The sequence below is a fragment of the Perognathus longimembris genome, chromosome 15, assembly GCF_023159225.1.
Source record: "Perognathus longimembris pacificus isolate PPM17 chromosome 15, ASM2315922v1, whole genome shotgun sequence".
Taxonomy (NCBI): domain Eukaryota; kingdom Metazoa; phylum Chordata; class Mammalia; order Rodentia; family Heteromyidae; genus Perognathus; species Perognathus longimembris.
The window spans coordinates 30670179-30689188 of NC_063175.1; the positions used below are offsets into that span (position 1 = coordinate 30670179).

General features: G+C 42.6%; 1 protein-coding gene across 1 annotated transcript in view; it reads left to right on the plus strand.

Moving 5' to 3' along the window:
- The window catches only part of Mocos (molybdenum cofactor sulfurase), a 48981-nt gene that overhangs the window by 17073 nt on the left and 12898 nt on the right, over positions 1-19010 (plus strand). The window contains exons 5-12 of the mRNA XM_048363662.1: positions 635-711; positions 2390-2589; positions 5744-5860; positions 8254-8694; positions 10625-10787; positions 12314-12392; positions 15430-15554; positions 17968-18073. Coding sequence (XP_048219619.1) covers positions 635-711; positions 2390-2589; positions 5744-5860; positions 8254-8694; positions 10625-10787; positions 12314-12392; positions 15430-15554; positions 17968-18073 — 1308 coding nt within the window. The remainder of the gene's footprint in view (positions 1-634; positions 712-2389; positions 2590-5743; positions 5861-8253; positions 8695-10624; positions 10788-12313; positions 12393-15429; positions 15555-17967; positions 18074-19010) is intronic.

Genomic DNA, 19010 nt, shown 5'->3' on the forward strand with positions numbered 1-19010 from the left:
CCAATGAAATATAACCCTCTTTAGAAGCAAATCTCCCTTTTTATTCTAAGCAAGAGTCTATTAATTATTAATAGACTTTTGATTAAGTAAGTTGTCATTATCAGCTAATAATGTTTGTTTGGTTTTAGCATCTAAAAATTCATTGGTGATTGATTAGCCATTGGCTTATTATGAATTCTGAATGTCTATTGCCCTTAATTTGGTAAGGAAATTAATACTGTAATAACAGCTTGCCCCAGGAGGCTGTTGGTCCCCATCCTTTGCCTGGATGCACACAGAAACCACATCTCTGTGTCACTCCTGTAGATTGTCCTTCCCCAGTGGCCACAGGGGTCATATCACACTGTGTCACCTCTCAGTGTAGAACCCTGAAGCCACGGCTGCATTTGACTGTCTCTTGTCCCTGTCTCCTAGTTCACTCTGGTCCAGTTCTAGTGGTGTCCAGAAGCTTCTGGGCAGGACTTAGTGTGTAAGACCCCTCTCCTGAGGGGAGGCTAGTATTTCATAAAGCAGCCACGGGGAGCTATTCATACATCAGCACTCAGTTTACAATGAGATCTGTATCATATAACACAAAATTCACGTGGGTTATGTGGCAGAAGCTTACCCTCATTCTCTCACCCCATGTCTATAGGTTTGAAGATGGAACCATCTCTTTCCTTGATGTGGTAGCATTAAAACATGGATTTGATGTCCTAGAGCACCTCACAGGTCAGTGCACATTCATGTCCATGTGGAATTAGCTCTAGTTTTTGTTACACATGTCCTGAAGGGAGGTCTCGTTCAGTGAGGTTCCAATGAAGGAGGCAATGTCTTTGCAAGGAAGTGGCTCAGTGGTGCTGGATGCTAAATGCAGCTAAATCTGATTTTGTGGGGGCTGGGGGGATGAGGAGGGCAGGTACTGGGGGTTTCTTTGCTTTGCCAGTTGAACAATTCTAACAGATGGGACAATTTTGATTCAGAGACGAACAGTGGCACAGCATGGAGGCACTGTCCTTGGTAGCTTGTCTTGTGGTTATAGATCTCAAGATAACTCAGCTCTCATCTGGCTGGGCCCTCTACAGCTCCATGGGAGGGCTGGTGACAAGTCTAATACTTAGCACCATATAGCAGCTGCTCAGAGAAGTTAAAAGTTTTCCCAGGCCAGCAAGCTACTAACAGGGAGGACAAAGATTTAAATCCAGGCTGAACCTGACTCCAAATTCCCAACCAATTAATCAATAAAAAGCCCCAAATAAAGCTGTGGCTCAAGTGATAAAGTACTAGTCTTGAGCAATGAAGTCTGAGCCCTGAGTTCAAAGCCCCAGAACTCTCTTGCCCTCTCCTGCCCCCCACGCATTGTGGCAAATATATATATTTAATGTAAATTCATGTTGTAATCATTTTTGTATGTACTCAGTGGTAGTACATTTACCTTGTTGTTTAAGAATCATCACAGTCCAGACCCAATAGGTTATTATCTTCCTAAACTCCAACTGTAGTCATTTGAGTCTCTGGTGACCACGAACCTACTTCCTATTTCTATAGGTTTGCTTATTCTGGGTGCCTTTTATGAGAAGGATACCATATTTTTCTTTTTAGTTAATTTTACTTAGAATAATATTTTCAAGGCTCATTTATACTAAATATATTTTTAATTGCTATATATGTTACAAAATGATTAAAATAGTATTGTTATACAAATGGCAAAATAAGAAAAAATAATATATTTTTGCTATATGTTACCAAAAGGGCTAACTCATTTGAATTAATTAGGCAATTTAAATCAGTTAATTACTTAAGTTAAACTTAAATTAGCTAATTTAATTAGCTATATATGTAATAATAAATATATGAATATAAGTACAAATACAACTACATAATTTATGCACACATATATTTGTATCTTAAAAGAAGGCAACAATGGCTGGGTACTGGTGGCTCATGCCTATAATCCTAGCTACTCAGAAAGCTGAGATCTGAGGATCCTGGTTTAGAGCCATCCTGGTCTAAAATACCTCTGAGACTCTTCTCCATTTAACCACCAAAGAGCTAGAAGCAGAGAATGGCACAAAAGGTAGAGCTCTGGCATTGAGCAGAAAAAGCTAAGCAAGAGCATAAGATTCTAGGTTCAAGCCCAGAACGCACAATAAACCATAATAAGTAAATCCAAAATAAAGAAATAAATAAAAATAAAAAGAGGGTATCAAGAATTCCTATAGGGAAGGTGTCCAGAAACAGTAAAGATGAGCATAGACCTCATTCTCTGTCATGAAGGTGACAGCAAACCGTATTTACAAGTAGAGTCATTACTCTGAGGTATAAGTTTGATCAGTTGTCATCACTTTGTTATCTTAAAAAACGACTTAGTGAATTTCATATCAAGTTCCTGTCTCTCTTTGGCATGGAGGTGGTATGGAGAATATAAAGCAGCACACCTTCACGCTGGCCCAGTACACCTATGCCATGCTGTCCTCCATCCGCTACCGTAACGGAGCCCCTGTGGTTCGAATCTACAGCGACTCTGAGTTCAGCAGCCCTGACGTTCAGGGTCCCATCATTAACTTTAATGTACTGGATGACAAGGGATGCATCATTGGCTATTCCCAGGTAGGGTTTCTTTTCTATCTTGCTGACTTTTTTGTTGTTTGCTTAAAATATTTTACTATAATGCTTTTTAATAAAATCACATACTTGTGTCTGACAAAATATCCACCATATCCTGCTAACACTGTGTATTTGATACCCAGTCGCAGGTTTTTAGGCAGTTTTCTGCTAATTAAGACAGCTGTTCACAGGTAAACTAGGAAAGTGGTTAAGTTCCAAAGATCTGTCAAAAAGATAGAGGATATCCTTTCAGCTAGCAAAATCCAGAGCAGGAAAGCTGCCTCCCTACTTGGTGAGGTCTGATGATGACAGCAGAAGCCATTACCTAGGCATCTGCATTGTCCCCAAGGAGTAGATTTCAATCTTCAGAAGACTTTAGGCTTTCCCTCCTCAGGTTAGTGCAAAATCCCTGTGAAGGGCACGACTGGTATGGGATTTTCAAAGACAATATACCAGTGGGCATATTGAATCCATTTTGTAATACTGCAGTCTACCTGCAATGGACCAGCTGCATACAAGATGGCCCAAGGCCTTTCTCTAGCTGGCTAGTGGCTTCTGAAACAAGCACAGGATAACAGTAGAAGATGATAGTTCTGGGGAGCAATAGAAGATAGCAGTAAAAGCGTGTGATGAAATTGATATAAAGTTTGTATTTTAACTTTTTTTTGTGATAGGGCTTGAACTCAGGGTCTGGGGACTGTCCTTGAACATTTTTGCTCAAGGATAGTGATCCAACAGTTTGAGTAACAGCTTCACTTCTGGTTTTCAGGTGTTTAATTGGAGACAAGAGTCTCATGGACTTTCCTGCCCAGGCTGGCTTTGAGCCTCAATCCTCAGATTTCAGCCTCCTGAGTATCTAGGATTACAGACATAAGCCACCAGTACCAGGCTATTTTAAACATTTAGTTTTTAATTACTTTATTGTTAACATAAAGGTGATGTACAGAGGGATTACAGTTACACGAGTCAGGTAATAAGGACATTTCCTTTCCTACAGTGTCTTCCCTTCCCTCATTATCTTCTATTTTAAGCATTTTAAGTGTACAACTCAGTGATTGTTAAAATATATCCCCATTCCAAGGTATACAGGCCTTTGCTGTGAATTTCAGTGCATAGTAAGGCCTTCAGGTTCTAGGCAAGAGCAGCTCTATTGTAAAAAGTCACCAAGATGAGCTCTTTAGGAGCAGGTTGGAAGATGGTACTAAGTATTCAGTTTTTGATGTCCACTTGTACTTGCTTTAAAAAATAATGCACATTAAAACCACTTTGTGGTATAGTGGACTTATGTGTAAAGATCAGGGCCCTGTAGACAAGTGGCTGTATACAGAAGGGCCCAGACCCTTCCCCTAGCTGGGCAGTAGACTCTGAAGCAGCCCCCTATCCTGGGTACCAGGAACTTCCATGAGTAAGGAGATCTTGGGAGGATGAAAAGTTACTGCAGCCTTTGAGTCCTCCCAGCAGGAACTCTGGACATCACAGAGCAGAGAGCAGCCATCTCCCCTGTGTATGATATGAATTCCTGAGCCACAAGGGCTGTAAGCATGGTGCAGTGGTTATTGCTGATGTTTGTTTGGCAGCAAGGGTAGCTGGAATAGTGATGACGGTGGCTGCAAGGGAGACTTCTGCTTCCCAGCCTGGTGGGAGCTGGGCTGTTGATTGGAAGGACCTGGCTGGACCCAACAATAGTGCCAGTTCTCACCTATCAGAACCAGAGACCTTGATTTCCTTGGAAAGGCAGGTTTGCATGCCACTCAGCTATGAGAGTGAAGCAATAGAATGGGCTTCCTGAGGCCCCTTAGTTCAATAAAGAGAATGAATGGCTTTGGATCACTCTAGCTGAGCAGGGGAGATGGCCACAAAACTGCTATGATTTTGATCTGGGTCTCTGGGAGGCACTGGTGCCCAGGAAAAGCCCAGGCTAACCACATGGTAACCAGAGGTCTACAGTGGACATTATACTGATGTGTTTGGGAGAAGGCTCAAAGCTTTCCTCATCTGGGCAGCACATATTTATTTCCCAGAATGCAGTTAGATGATCTTCTCCTTGTGTGTGCCTGATTCTCCCAGGCAGAGTGATGCACAGTGGGCTCCCAGGCCTTGAGGAAATAGAAGTCTTGACCCACAGACCAGAACTGGGACAAAGCTCTGTGGGGAGGGAATATGAATTACCTTCCGGAACCTCCAGAGGGCAGGCAAGAGCCATGCAACCTCTAGTCTGAGCAGTTATTCTGACTGAACCCGAAGCTGGAGAGCATCAGCAGTGAATTTTCAAGAGCTCTTGTTGCCCTAAGTGGCAGCTCCAGGTCGGCAGACCCTGGCCCCAAACAGGTGTCAAGAAGCTATCCAACATACCAGAAGATCACAATAGCCCAATGTCTATGCCCTTATGAACACATAAGATGATGCTAAGTGAAATGAACTCCACACTATGGAAACAAGTGTTATATCATTGTTGTAATTATTTTCAGCATGCCATGTGAAGCATACCCCTTTTCCCCCTCTGTATTCCCTTCCTATGGTTTCACCCCAGCTACCACTGTATCTGATCTTAGTACCCTGGATACTGTATATACGTGTATTAGAACTAGGGAAGGGAAAGGGAATACTAAAATCGAGAGACAAAGGATAAAAAGAAAATGATTCCAAAAGCAATACTTACAAAACCATTTGGTGTAAACAAACTCATGGGGGGGGGAGGGGAAGGGGAAAGGGGAAGGTGGGGGAAAATGAGGGAGGAGGTAACAAGTTGAACAAGAAATGTACTCACTGCCTTACATATGAAACTGTAACCCCTCTGTAATTCACTTTGACAATAAAGGAGAAAAAAAGAAGCTATCCCATTCCCCAGTCCCACGGAAGGGTCATTCTTGTCAAGTTCACTGCAAATATTTGGGCTCTTCACTTGGAGTTTATTTTTCACTTTTCTCAAGCAAACATTTTTAGTTTAGCTGCATAAACTTCAATTTCCAGGACATTTCATATAATGTTTATTAAACCCGAGTTAGATTAAGCATTTTTGGAGCATAATTCATGGCTTAGATCATTTTGGTGTTGTTTGGAAAATGAGGTCTGAACACTGACTTAAAACTCTGTCCCATGCAATCTGAGTAAAACGGGGCACTTGTAACCGTGGCTTCATGTCACACTCCATCCATAGGTAGACAAAATGGCCAGCCTCTACAACATCCACCTGCGAACTGGCTGCTTCTGCAACACGGGGGCCTGCCAGCGGCACCTGGGCTTAAGTGACAACCTGATCAAGGAACATTTTGAGGTTGGTACAGAGCCTGTGGCCCAAATGCTGTGACTCACATCCCAGGACTGCATGGGGAGCCAATTGTGTCTGGTCTTTCATTGTATCTGGTGGCTGCTGGTTCTTTGGGCTCATTTCTCCAGGCTTATTCTGTGGAGGGAAAAAAGAAAAAGAGAGTTGATAATAGAAAATACTTTTAGGGCTGGGGATATGGCCTAGTGGCAAGAGAGTTCGCCTTGTATACATGAAGTCCTGGGTTCAATTCCCCAGCACCACATATACAGAAAACAGCCAGAAGTGGCGCTGTGGCTCAAGTGGCAGAGTGCTAGCCTTGAGCAAAAAGAAGCCAGGGACAGTGCTCAGGCCCTGAGTCCAAGGCCCAGGACTGGCAAAAAAGAAAAAAAGAAAATACTTTTAAGGTGCCGGGAATGTGGCTTTGTGGGAGAGTGCTTGCATAGCATGCATGAAGCCCTGGGTTCAATTCCTCAGTACTACAGAAACAGAAAAAGCCAGAAGTGGCACTGTTGCTCAAGAGGCAGAGTGCTAGCCTTGAGCAAAAAGGAGCCAGGGACAGTGCTCAAGGGACAACTGCCAAGCCCCAGGACTGGCAAAAAACAAAAAACAACCCAAAAAACCCAAAACAAAACTTTTTTTTTTTTTTTTTTTTTTTTTGGCCAGTCCTGGGCCTTGGACTCAGGGCCTGAGCACTGTCCCTGGCTTCTTCCCGCTCAAGGCTAGCACTCTGCCACTTGAGCCACAGCGCCGCTTCTGGCCGTTTTCTGTATATGTGGTGCTGGGGAATCGAACCTAGGGCCTCGTGTATCCGAGGCAGGCACTCTTGCCACTAGGCTATATCCCCAGCCCCAAAACAAAACTTTTAAGATATCATTTTTGTGGCAAAATTTTCTGATTCAGTTTTTTCTTGAAGAGCCAAATTTGAAAGGAATGTCCTAGACGATGCCCTTAAGTAGTTTTGTTTTCCTTGAGGGCAATCTCCCAGGGGCAAGTGATTTCCCTCTGGGTTAGGGAGATTGGCACTTCCTTGCTTTGGGGCAGCCTGTGTCTCCTGCCCTCCCTGTTTCTCTTTGAGTTGAGTTTTCTCTTACATTATATTTTGTACTATTTTATGAGAATAGTTTGGAATAGTTTCTTATTGGAATAAGTTTTTGGGATAGTTTCTTATTGGAGTTTCTTTTGGTTGACATTGACTACTGGATGTACTAGATCCAGCTAACCCTAAACTGGATTTTATTCATAAAAAGAGAGAGAGAGAGAGAGGGAGAAGGAGAGGATAGAGATGGAGGAGACAGTGTGAGAGAAGCTCAAACACAATACATACAAATCTATATACACCATTTGATTGTGTGTAATGCCATGCCCCATCTCTTTGGGGACTAGCCTGGGCTTAGCACTGGGCATATGTTCTGAGCACCAGTACCATACTGACAAACTTACTAACAGCAGGCAGCTGGGTTTGGAGACTGACTTTTTCCCTACTTCCAACAGTGGTGCTCAAGTCCGCTCTGGCCTGCTTTTCCCTCCTTGAAGGGAAGCTCTCTAGGGGGGAGAGAGAGAGAGAGAGAGAGAGAGAAAGAGAGAGATGCAAGAGTGAGTGTAAGTACTAGGCAGCCCCTAAGGCTAACCTCTCAGTGTTTCTGAGACTGGGTCAATGTTTTGTTTTTATTATCTGTGAGTAGTTGTATAAAAGGGTTCAACAAATACATCTGAAAAATTAATTATCTTTAGTTGTATGCAGGGGATTCAGTTCGACATATCAATTAATGAGTACAATACATCTTGATCAATTTCTCCCCTTCTGGTATTCTCCCCCATGGTGTGTGTGTGTGTGTGTGTGTGTGTGTGTGTGTGTGTGTGTGTGTGCATGTCTGTGTCTGTTTATGTATCTATATATGTTACTTGGGCTTGAACACAAGACCCAAGAGTGCTGTTGCTTAGCATTTTCCTTCAAGGCTGGTGATCTGCTCTTTGAGCAACTGCTCCATTTGTGGCTTTATTTGGTGGTTAACTGGAGATAAGAGTCTCTTGGGTTAATCTGTTTGGGCTGGTTTTGGAACTTCAGATCTCAGTCTCTTGAGTAGCTAGGGCTACAGGTGTGAGCCATCAATTCCTGCCATGGTCTGTCTTTTGACCCTTTCTGAATAAATGCTTTCCATGAAGTCTTTCTTTTAAACTGTTTAATTGGCTCCAGTTCACATTCAATCCAATGGCGGTCTAGGAATTGCATCTCTGAGCATGCATTGCTTGAATTTTCTCAGATACACAGCACATTGGTATTGCAAGTCCATTTTTCTACCCTAATTTAAAAAATCACCACAATTTGCTTTATAAAATGGTTTCTCACTATCCCATGAGGCATGAGTCCATCTGACTCTCTTATCTCCCTTTTGTTCTAGGCTGGGCATGTATGTGGTGACCACATTGACCTCATTGATGGACAGCCTACGGGTTCTGTGAGGATTTCCTTTGGATACATGTCCACCATTGAGGATGCCGAGGCCTTTCTCAAGTTCATCATAGCCATCTCCCTTCACTCTTCAGGTGGCCAGCCTGTGTCCAAGGCTACAACTGGGGAGCCTGGAGCTAAAGCCACAGAGCACAAGGCCCAGAATGAGCCCACCATCACCAACAGTCACTGTCACTCACCTGAGGAAGATGGCCACACAGATGCCAGGATTTGGAACAACTCACACCCTTTGCACCCAACTCTGAGGGAGGCCTCCAGTGCCAGGCAGGCCCCTGTGCAGGAGCCTGCAGGTGCCCTGAATAGGGATCCTGAGCTACCTGTTGTCACCAAAATCTGCCTTTACCCCATCAAATCCTGTGCTGCATGTGAGGTAAGGACTTTCACACATAAGAATGACAGCATTTTGTTTCCTCTCTAGCATTTTTATTTTTCCTTTCTTTTTTTTGATAAAAGTATGAGAAGTAAAGCATGGGAAAATAAAAAATTAAATAGGAAAACCATAAAGCAACCTATTGTGGAGCTAAAACCCCACTCTCATTCTGCTTTTCTTGGTATAGGCTAAGTTTTGAATATGACTCAGTTTACTGAGAAGATCTTGATTCTGAGTAGTGAACTCCTAGTCACTGGAATTAATTATAGCTGTAACTTTCACTGCACGTAGATGCTGGTTCCTCATTGTAGCATTCTACATACCTTCATTTCATGTGATTGTTAAAGCAGCCACATGAAGTGAATGGTAACATGTTCCCTATTTCACAGACTTACAGCCTGAGGTTATGTACTTTGCCCAGGTGAACTGATGGTAAACGACAGAGTAATCATTTGGAAGTACTAGGGTTTGAACACAGAGCCTTGTGTTTGCTAGGCAGGCACTGTACTGCTTGAGCCGAGCTCCTAGGCAGAGCAAGGATCTGAGCATGAATGTGCTGACTGTCATGTAATTACTTATATAATTTGTTCTGCTTAGTCCTCCTTGCAGAACTAAGCTATGATCAGATCTGCATACCTATGATCTCTGCATTGATGGATTCAACCAAGCATAGATAAAAAATGTGGAAAAATGCATCTGTACTGAAAATGTGTATACCTTTTTTGTTATTCCACAAATAATATGGTAGAACTATGTATTTAATATTTACATTGTACTAGGTGGTATAAGTAAGGTAGCCGTGGAGAGTATATAGCATATGTAGGATTTGCATATGATGTACAAATACTAAACCATTTGAAATAAGAAACTTGACCATGCACTGATTTTACTATCAGTGAAGAAGGCCCTAGTATCAATCGCCTGAGGGTACTGAACGATGACATAACATCATATCTGCAAGTATGCTGGTCCAGTAATCCTGCTGGGAGTCACCTTTCCTCTCCAAGAAGCTACCTTCCCTCCTGTGGTCAACCTGAGGCTATCTTTCTGCAATCTCTGTGTATGCCCCAAGTCCCAGACTTCTGAGTCTCAGGAACAACAGACTCTCTGGCTTCTCATTGGGCGTAGTTAGGGCATGGCTATGGGTTGAGCAGTATTTCCGGGTGGTCCTATAGGAGACTGACCTCTAGACTGAGACCATAAGCAAGTAAGTTTCTGCTCTCCTTAGCAGAGGCAGGCGAGGGCTTCATGGCTCCTGTTGGAGAAACAGACTGTGGATTGTGTTTTGTAGGACAAGCACAGAGAGGGTGAAGATTGGCATTGCTGCCTATAGTTAAAGTTGCAGGAACTGAGACTTGATGAGGGCTTATGTATTTTTTTATTTTTCCTTGAACCAACTCTTCAAGAAGTCCTACTTCTTTATATTGAAAAATGCAATTACAAAGCAAGATTGGAGAACTGGCTATAATTTGTATTTTAATTGTATAGAAATCTGAAGACTTTAGGCAAACTGACACACTTAAAGTAGACTAAGTTGATGGCTATTCCAAGACAGCCGAGTTTGTGCAAGACACATGTCTGGACAGGCCTCTATCACAGTAGAAAGATAGTCAGAAAGCAGGGGCCCACAGGGAGGGAGCTGGAGATCAGACACTTGCTTTTCACTGTAGACTCTTGTGTTCTCTAAATGTCAGACATTCGTGTGCCTTCCCCACCTAGAGCATAGGCCCTGAAGTGGAGAAGGATGGAAGCTGAAGAGAAGGCAGCTCACTTCCATGCTATCCTTTTTGCATGCCATTTTGCACTTATGTTCATCTCCTCTGCCCCTCCCTCAAGGGTACATGGGAATTAATGAACTCTGCCTGAATCTGTGTAGTAATGTGAAGATTATCTTTGGCCTTGGTCTAAAGCATAACCTCCTTTTGTTTAGGTGACCAACTGGCCTATAGGAAAGCAAGGGCTGCTTTACGATCGGAGCTGGATGATTGTGAACCACAATGGTGTTTGCATGAATCAGAAGCAGGAGCCACGGCTCTGTCTGATCCAGCCTTTCATTGACCTGCAGGAAGGGAGCATGGTCATCAAAGCTGAAGGTATCAAAAGGCTTCATTTCCACAGAGCAGCTATTGAGGGTGGCGATCACACTTCAAAACAAGTAAAATAATGTCCTTTCATCTGCAAAATATTATAATTATCCTACAGTAAGTGAAATGGTGTCTAGGAGAGATAACAGAAAGTTTGTTTCCAGGTGCTGGTGGCTCAAGTCTCTAATCTAGCTACTTAGGGGGCTAAGATGTCAGGATCATGGTTTAAAGCCAGCCTGGTCTGGAAAGTCTGTGAGACATTTATCTCCAATTAACCACCAGAAAACTGGAAGTGGAGCTGTGGCTTAAAGTGGTAGAGTGCTAGCCTTCAACAGAAGAGCTCAAGGACAGTGGCAGGCTCCTGAGTTCAAGCCCCATGATGGACAAAAAAGAAAAATTCATTTTCCTTTTATGCTGGGAAACTTCTAGAAGAGAGGTACTAATCCAAATGTCCAATCAGAAAGTGAAGAGGTAAATGTGGCATAAGGGTGGAATATCAGCACTTGGGAGGCTGAGAAGATTCACATGTTCAAGGCCAGTTTGATTGGGTTCTGTCACTATAGTTCTATCCTTCTGAGAATATAACATAAGAATCATATAGTATGTGACTTTTTTTTTTGGTGGTAGTGTTAGTGGAGCTTTGTACTTTTAGGCACTCTGCTGTTTGAGCTGGGCCTCTCAGCCTTTTTGCTCTGGTTATTTCTGAGAGAGGGTCTGTGTGTGTGTGTGTGTGTGTGTGTGTGTGTGTGTGTGTGTGTGTGTGTGTGTGTGTGTACTGGCCTAAAACATGATTCTCCTTTGTATGCCTAGCTTTTATTGGTTGAGATGGAGTTTTACAAACTTTCTGCCCAGGCTGGCCCTAGAACCATGATCCTCTTGACCTCAGCCTCTCAAGTAGCTAGGATTACAAGCATGAGCCACCCACAGTTGGCTATAGTACCCTTTATATACCCAGGATATTAACATTTAGTTATTTTTATGGGACACATATTACACATACCTATATATATATATGTATTTGTATATGTATATGTAAATGTATATGTAAGATAAGGGAGATAGAATAGTCCTGTTGACCTAGTATTTTTTTTAAAAAGCAATTCTGATGATCAGTACAGGGATCCAATTTGATGCTGACTCTCAGGGGGAAATGAGAGTCGACATTCTATGCTGATATCTATATAGCTTGAGTTTATGCGCCTGCCTGTCCATTCTAAAGGATAGCACAGAGAACAATGATCTCAGCAGGTGGAGTCATGTGGAGCAGAGAAATCCTTCCAAGTCCTTTAGAGAGCATCCCCAGGTCTGTGAATATGATGGCTCCAGTGTTTGATTTTCCATGAGAAAGATGTTCAAGGCACCAGCTGTAGGTGGTAAAGATAATGATGAAGAAAATAGCTATGTTATAATGACACTTTCTTGATCTAACCAACTTCCAGTGCCATTCAGTTGTACATATTTCAGGATAATGGACTTTGACTTATACAGATGTTCATCTTGCATTGATGATAGATGTCTTTGTCTTTGATCATTAGGGATGGAGCCTATAGAAGTGCCTCTTGAGGAAGACAGTGGATGGGCTCAGATTTACCAAAGCAAAGTGTGTGCAGACAGGTGAGACTGTGAAGTGGCCATGGTGGCGCAGAGGGGAAGAGAGCATGACATTGGCTGGTCTGTCCTCTCTCACACTTTCCATCTATTGATCTTTCCTTGACTGTCCTTGTAGAGTTTCAGGTAGTGCTACATGCAGAGTGTAAGGTGGGAGGCAGTGGGATACAGGGCAACAGAGGCGGGTGGGGATAGAGTGGTTGGATCCAGGTGAATATGAGAAAGTCGACAAAGCACGTGTGTTAGCACACAGGTGAGATGAGATGCAGCCTTGGACCAGGATCGGGGCAAAAATTATGCCCTAGACATATATTCTGGAAAGAGAATTGTCTGATCTAGCTGAGGGGCTGGATGAGGGGGCAAGGCATTATCAAGATCTCCCTTGGGTTTCTAAAGTGGAACACTTGTAAGTTAGGTATCAGACAGTTTACAGCTCTCATCTGGACTACTAATGATGAATCACCTGCTACTATCTAGGAAATGTGAGTGGGGTTAAGTGTAATAGCATTTCTATTATATATATATATATATTTATTTTTGCTGGTCCTAGAGTTTGAGCTCAAGGTCTTGCATTTGCTGGGTAGGTGCACTGTTGATTGAGACATGCCCCAGTCCTTTATGTTTTCCTTATTTTGGGGATGATATCATGAGTTTTTGCCTGATTGGCCCTGGACCATATAGTCCTTTTGATTTATACCTTCCAAATCTAGGATTATAGGCATGAGTCACCATGTCCAGCTTCTTATTTTTTGATATTTCATGTTTATAATGTTACCACATCAGATATCTATATCCCTTGTGATTTAAATCTGTTCTGTACCTGAACATGTGGAATAGTGTATTTTCAAGTCATGGGAAACCTAACCCATCGAATACCAATGAATTTTCCTCTCATTACTAAAGCATCTGACTATACACAACTCATTAAAGATGGTATGGTACTACTGCAAAGGTCTGAAATAAATTACATTTCCTTCTGCACTGCTGTGAACATATGCAACTATGCAAGTCACAACATAACTATTAAAGGTGCATCCAAACTCCACCCAGGAAATTGGTGACCCTGGATGCCCTGAATAGGACCCCTCTGGGAATATAAAGGACTTTCTTACCCAGGGTAGTTGGTGTTGACACAGTTGAGCACTGTGGGTGCTGGACTCCACCCTGGGAGCTGAAGTTTGGGGGTACCTTCTTGCTCTAATATGTACCTGGAAGCCAAAAGGTTGGCTACCTTCTTTCTATAAAGTGAACTACTTTAACTTTTTTTTTTCAACTTAAACATTTCCTGCAGCACATTTTCAATTTAGGCAATGAGTGTTGAGTCAGTATTTTTTCATGTTACTAGGCAGACCTGGTAAAGAAAACCTGGCCCTCTAGGGGCTGGGGATATGGCCTAGTGGCAAGAGTGCCTGCCTCATATACATGAGGCCCTGGGTTCGATTCCCCAGCACCACATATACAGAAAATGGCCAGAAGTGGCGCTGTGGCTCAAGTGGCAGAGTGCTAGCCTTGAGCAAAAAGAAGCCAGGGACAGTGCTCAGGCCCTGAGTCCAAGCCCCAGGACTGGCCAAAAAAGAAAACCTGGCCCCCTAGGGAATGGGCAGTTATCTTTCAGGTACCCCCCTGTATGTGCATTTTGCTTGGCTGCACTTGAGAGAGGAAGGAAGAGCTCTTCATGTAGCTGGGGGTTAGGTCTATTTCTGCTTGGAACTGTGGGTGTTCAACATAATCATGAATTTGGGTGCCAAGTCTCCCAAAGCACAGAAAACAGAACCATAAAGAAATGGCCTTCCCTTGTAAAAAAGGATGCTAACTAGTTTTTCTCAGTAAAAATTAGTTTTTTTTTTAAGGCTGGGAATATGGCCTAGTGGTAAAGAGCTCACCTTGTATACATGAAGCCCTGGGTTCAGTTCCTTAGCACCACATATATAGAAAAAGCCGGAAGTGGCACTGTGGCTCAAGTGGCAGAGTGCTAACCTTAAGCAAAAAGAAGCCAGAGACAGTGTTCAAGCCCTGAGTTCAAGCCCCAGGACTGGCAAAAAACAAAAACAAAACAAAAAATTAGTTTTTTTCCAATCCATTCTACCACCAATACTGGGGATTGAACTCAGGGCCTTGTTCTTAGAAGGTGGGCACTCTACTGTTTAAGTCATGCCTCCAGTTCTGTTTTGCTTTGTTTATTTATTTAGTATAGAATCATGTGTGTTTTTTCTCAGAGTTGGCTTTAGACACTGACCCTCTTATCTAGCTCTCCCTGTACCTATAATTACAGGTATATACTACCATGTCTGGATTGTTGGTTGAGATAGTGGTTTCACTTTTTGTCCAGGCTGGCCTCCAACTATGATCCTCCTATTGCCACTACTCAACAGCTGAGATTACAAGTAGATGCCACTGACTTAGGTGCTGATGGTACATATCTGTAATCCTAGGTACTTTGGAGGCTGAGATCTGGAGGATAGTAGTTTGAGGCCAGGCTTAGGCAGTATTCCAAAACAACTAGCAAAAAAGCAAAACGGGAGGCATGGGTCAAATGGTAGCGTGCCAGCCCGGTGAACATAAGGTCTTGAACATAAGAGTTTAAGCCCACAGACATAACATAAAAGGATTCCAGAGGATTCTGGAGTTTTAAAACATGTAATTAGTAAATGTACTTCTAGCAGTCTCTTATTGGCACAGAATTAATTTTTCAAGCCAGACATGGCAGCCCATGATGATCTGGCTGGGAGAGAAAATGTTTCAATCAGGCCCACTGCAAAACACCAAAGACACAAATTCTTCTTAAACAAAAGGTCTCTCTGGGAAGCCTCAAATTCTAAACTTCTCAGTGTCAATAAATAAAAAACAAGCTCTCTTAGGAGGAGTTTGCAAAGCTTTTTATCTGGTCTGACAGCACACGTCTGCTTGTTACTTGTAAATCTCCCAGCTGCTCTCGCCACCTCCTGCCAGAGTCTCCTGTAGTATTCTGTCATTTTAAATTGCATCTTAAATTGTTTAAAGAAGTACTATGAAGAAGTTCACCCTCCTTTTTCACCCCATCCAGGGTAAATACTTACGACTGTGGAGAAGAAATTTCAAAATGGTTGTCAAAGTTTTTTGGCCGTCCATGTCATTTAATCAGACAGAGTTCAAACTTCCAACGAAATGCCAAGAAGAAACATGGGAAAGGTACACGTTTGGCAGGGGTTCTTACAGGAATGGAGTCCTGGCTGGTTCGTATGTGGAAAGTAGGGGTGGTCAGCCTTCTGCAGAAAGAGCTAGAGTAGCCCCAGAACTTGTGACAGGTGGGCTTTGCAGCCCCTTAAGGAGGCCCAAGAGGGTATAGGCAAGCCATCTCGCCTCTGTTCACACCTTCTGCCTCAGAATTCTGTGTGTTTAGAAGCGTAATTCAGAGGTGTGTGTGTGTGTGTGTGTGTGTGTGTGTGTGTGTGTGTGTGTGAGAGAGAGAGAGAGAGAGAGACTGGGGTTTGAACTCTGGACCATATGCATGCTATGGAATACCCTATCACTTGAGCCATGCTCCTACTCCTTCTTGCTTTAGTTTTATTTTTCAGATGAGGTCTTGTGACACAATACAGGATCAGAGGGTGTGAGCTTCTGACTGCACTTCAAGGATGCCAGTTAGGGTACAGAACAATGGCCATCTAGGCCTGTCTAGTCTTTAGTCATTTTGGGGAGCCTGTATTTAAAATAGAATGATTATTAAAGATTGTATTCACCACATCCTGAGCCCTCTTCAACAATTTTCAGTTATCTATTAAAATAGTTTAGACAGTTGCAAAATATGGGATTTCTAGCATATTAAAAAGGGATAGCACCCTGGCCCCGAGTAGCCTCACTACTGGCTCAAAAAAGAAAAAAAAAAGATTTTATCCTTTTCCTTTCCTTCTTTGATTGTATTTCTTTTCCACTTCCTCAATAGGATTTTTTAAGCATATATTTTATGCTTAGAAATCTTTTATTGATCACCCTTTTATACTTAAAAATGAAACTATAGAGTGAAATACATAAAAAGGTTTGAAGTTTAAGGAATATCTTCCAGACTCATTTTTCCCCCCATCAGTCTTCAGGCTTGAGCTCTGGGCCTGGGTGCTGTTTCCTGGTTCCTTTTGCTCAAGGCCAGCACTCTACCACTTGAGAAACACTTCCACTTCTGGCTTTTTCTGTGATTAATTGGAGATTAGAGTCTCAGACTTTCTTCCTTGGGCTGGCTTTGAACTGCAGTCCATAGATCTCATCCTCCTGAATAGCTAGGATTACAGGTGTGAGCCATCAGTGCCCAGCCAGACTGAGTTCTTATAATGTTAATAGTACCTAGTTGCTCAAAGCAATACAAGTGTAGTATACATTTAGAAGAAAATAATTATTAAACGTAAAGAGTAAAAATAGTTTTAAAATAGGAAATAATAGTTGAAATCCTTTCCTGAGATCCTAGATTATTCATACCCATGAATGACCATCGCTATGGCCAAACTTATCAGTGCCTGACATCTCTATCTCCTGAGAAATCTTGTTGAAGTGAGAAAGAGCTGTGGAAAGAAGGAGTTTGGTTAATAGACAGTCACACAAATCTTTCTTCTAAGGTCTGTGAGCAGAGCACAGGGATCTAACATGAAAATGCCTTTCATCATCTGTCACTTGACGATTTAATTAGCTTCTGCCGTTTTGTGGCTAGCAAAGACCTGGAATCCATTTGACCCACGGGGGATCATTGGCCTAGGCTTGGCAGACTTTTTATTTTCTCAGCTCTGGGGTTTGAATAGGGCTTTTGTTTGCCATCCTTGAGATTGTCAGCCCCCAGAGGCAGGGTGCCTTCAGAGACCAGTGGCCTTTGCTCTGTGACAGGGAAAAGGCCCTTTGTGGAGAGGCTGAGATTGTATCATTCACCCTACCCCCTTTCTGGGGCAGAGTCATTTTAGCAAAGATGATAAATTGGATAAATTGGAGATGGAGGGTTTGGACATTTTTGTGTACTTGTAAGTCCACAGGCCTAGTCTTGGAGATGCTTGGTGGGTGCCGGCCCCGCCTTCCCTTTCTATCACTGTCTTGGAGAAAGACAGTAAAGGTGGGCCTGTTAAATGAAACTGGTGGTAAGCTGCCAGCAGTTTTGAATGGATCTGAGATTTTAGTTCAGTAATTTCTTTCATGTCAATGGTTTAAAAATGTCTACTATTTGTTTCTATATTATCCTATTTTTTTTGTCCTTATTAGATTTAGAAACTCTTCCTGGGCCTTTTGTCCTGACAAAGCCCCTTTGCCTTGCTTGTGTGTGGGGAAAGGCATATGCACCCATTACTCCCTTCCCCAACCTCTTCTCCTCTGAGAATTACCTTCTTTCCTGCAAGTATTTATTTTCACTTCAGCATTTTATTGCTAGTTTCTCTAGATTATTTTAGACAGAGTATCCTAGAAACTCATTTTCCTTTCTGTTTCCTGAGACCTTTTGAACATTTTTACTTTTGCCAATGGGTCATTTTTAACCCTTTGTAGGTAGTGTCTAACTTAAAATACATGTCCATGTAACAGGATTTACCAAAGTTCCAAGAAATAACTGTTCTTTTCAATGCTCCATGGTTATCAGATCAGTTGTCCAGCACCACTGCCTCCCTTTCTCTGGTGAATGAGGCCCAGTATCTGCTGATAAACACATCAAGTATTATGGAACTTCAGAAGCAATTAAATACCAGGTAAGCTCCAGATATAAGCATTGCTCCTGGAAGTTGGCCTGACACTCATCTGGAAAAGAAAGATCTAAGAGTCAATGAATTCAGACCCTTTAGTAACAGATGAGAAACTGAGGCTCAGAGAACTCAGAAAACTCCTGCTTCCTGTGAGTCTTGCTGAGGTTTATCTTTTTATCATCTGTGCTAGTCAATGTATTAGTTACTTCTGCATACTTGTGACAAGATACCCAAGAGAAAACTAAAAGGAGGAAATATTCTTTTGGTCTCATGATGTCAGAGGTGTCAGTCTATCATGGTGGAGAGGGTGTGAGGAAGCTTAAGTAGCTCAGTAATGGCAGCCAGGAGAGAGAGAAAGAGAGAATGACAGAGAGGGAGAGAGAGAGAGAGGGAAAGAGAGAGATATGAAGTGAGTAGAGGAAAGGAGGGAGGAAGGGAGAGTGGGGAGAAGGAAAGAGAAGGGAGGGAAGGAAAAAAGGAAGGAAGGGAAAAGGGGATCTGGGACAAGATACTCCTAAGGACCTGCCCTCACTGACTCTACTTCCTCCAGCTAAGTCTACCTCTTAAATTTTCTATAACATCCCAAAGTAGTATGATTAGCTAGGATTTAGGTGTTCAAAATATGAGTCTGTGGTGATGGGGGAATATTTCACATTCAAGCCATAATAATCAGCTTATTATTAATGTAACAAAGACCTTAGAAAATGAAGTGGCTTATTTTGACTCACCGTTTTAGAGATTTCAATCTGTGTTGAGTTGACCCCATTCTTTTGGGTCTGTTGTGGCACAAAATGGCAGGAGTGTTTGGTGGAGCACAACTATTCACCTCATGATGGAGGAACAACAACAAAAACCAACAAATTAGGAAGAGATAGAGCCCCACAATCTCCTTCAGGCCATCCCCTAATGACCTGTAAATCCACCCACCAGGCCCCGCCTTCTA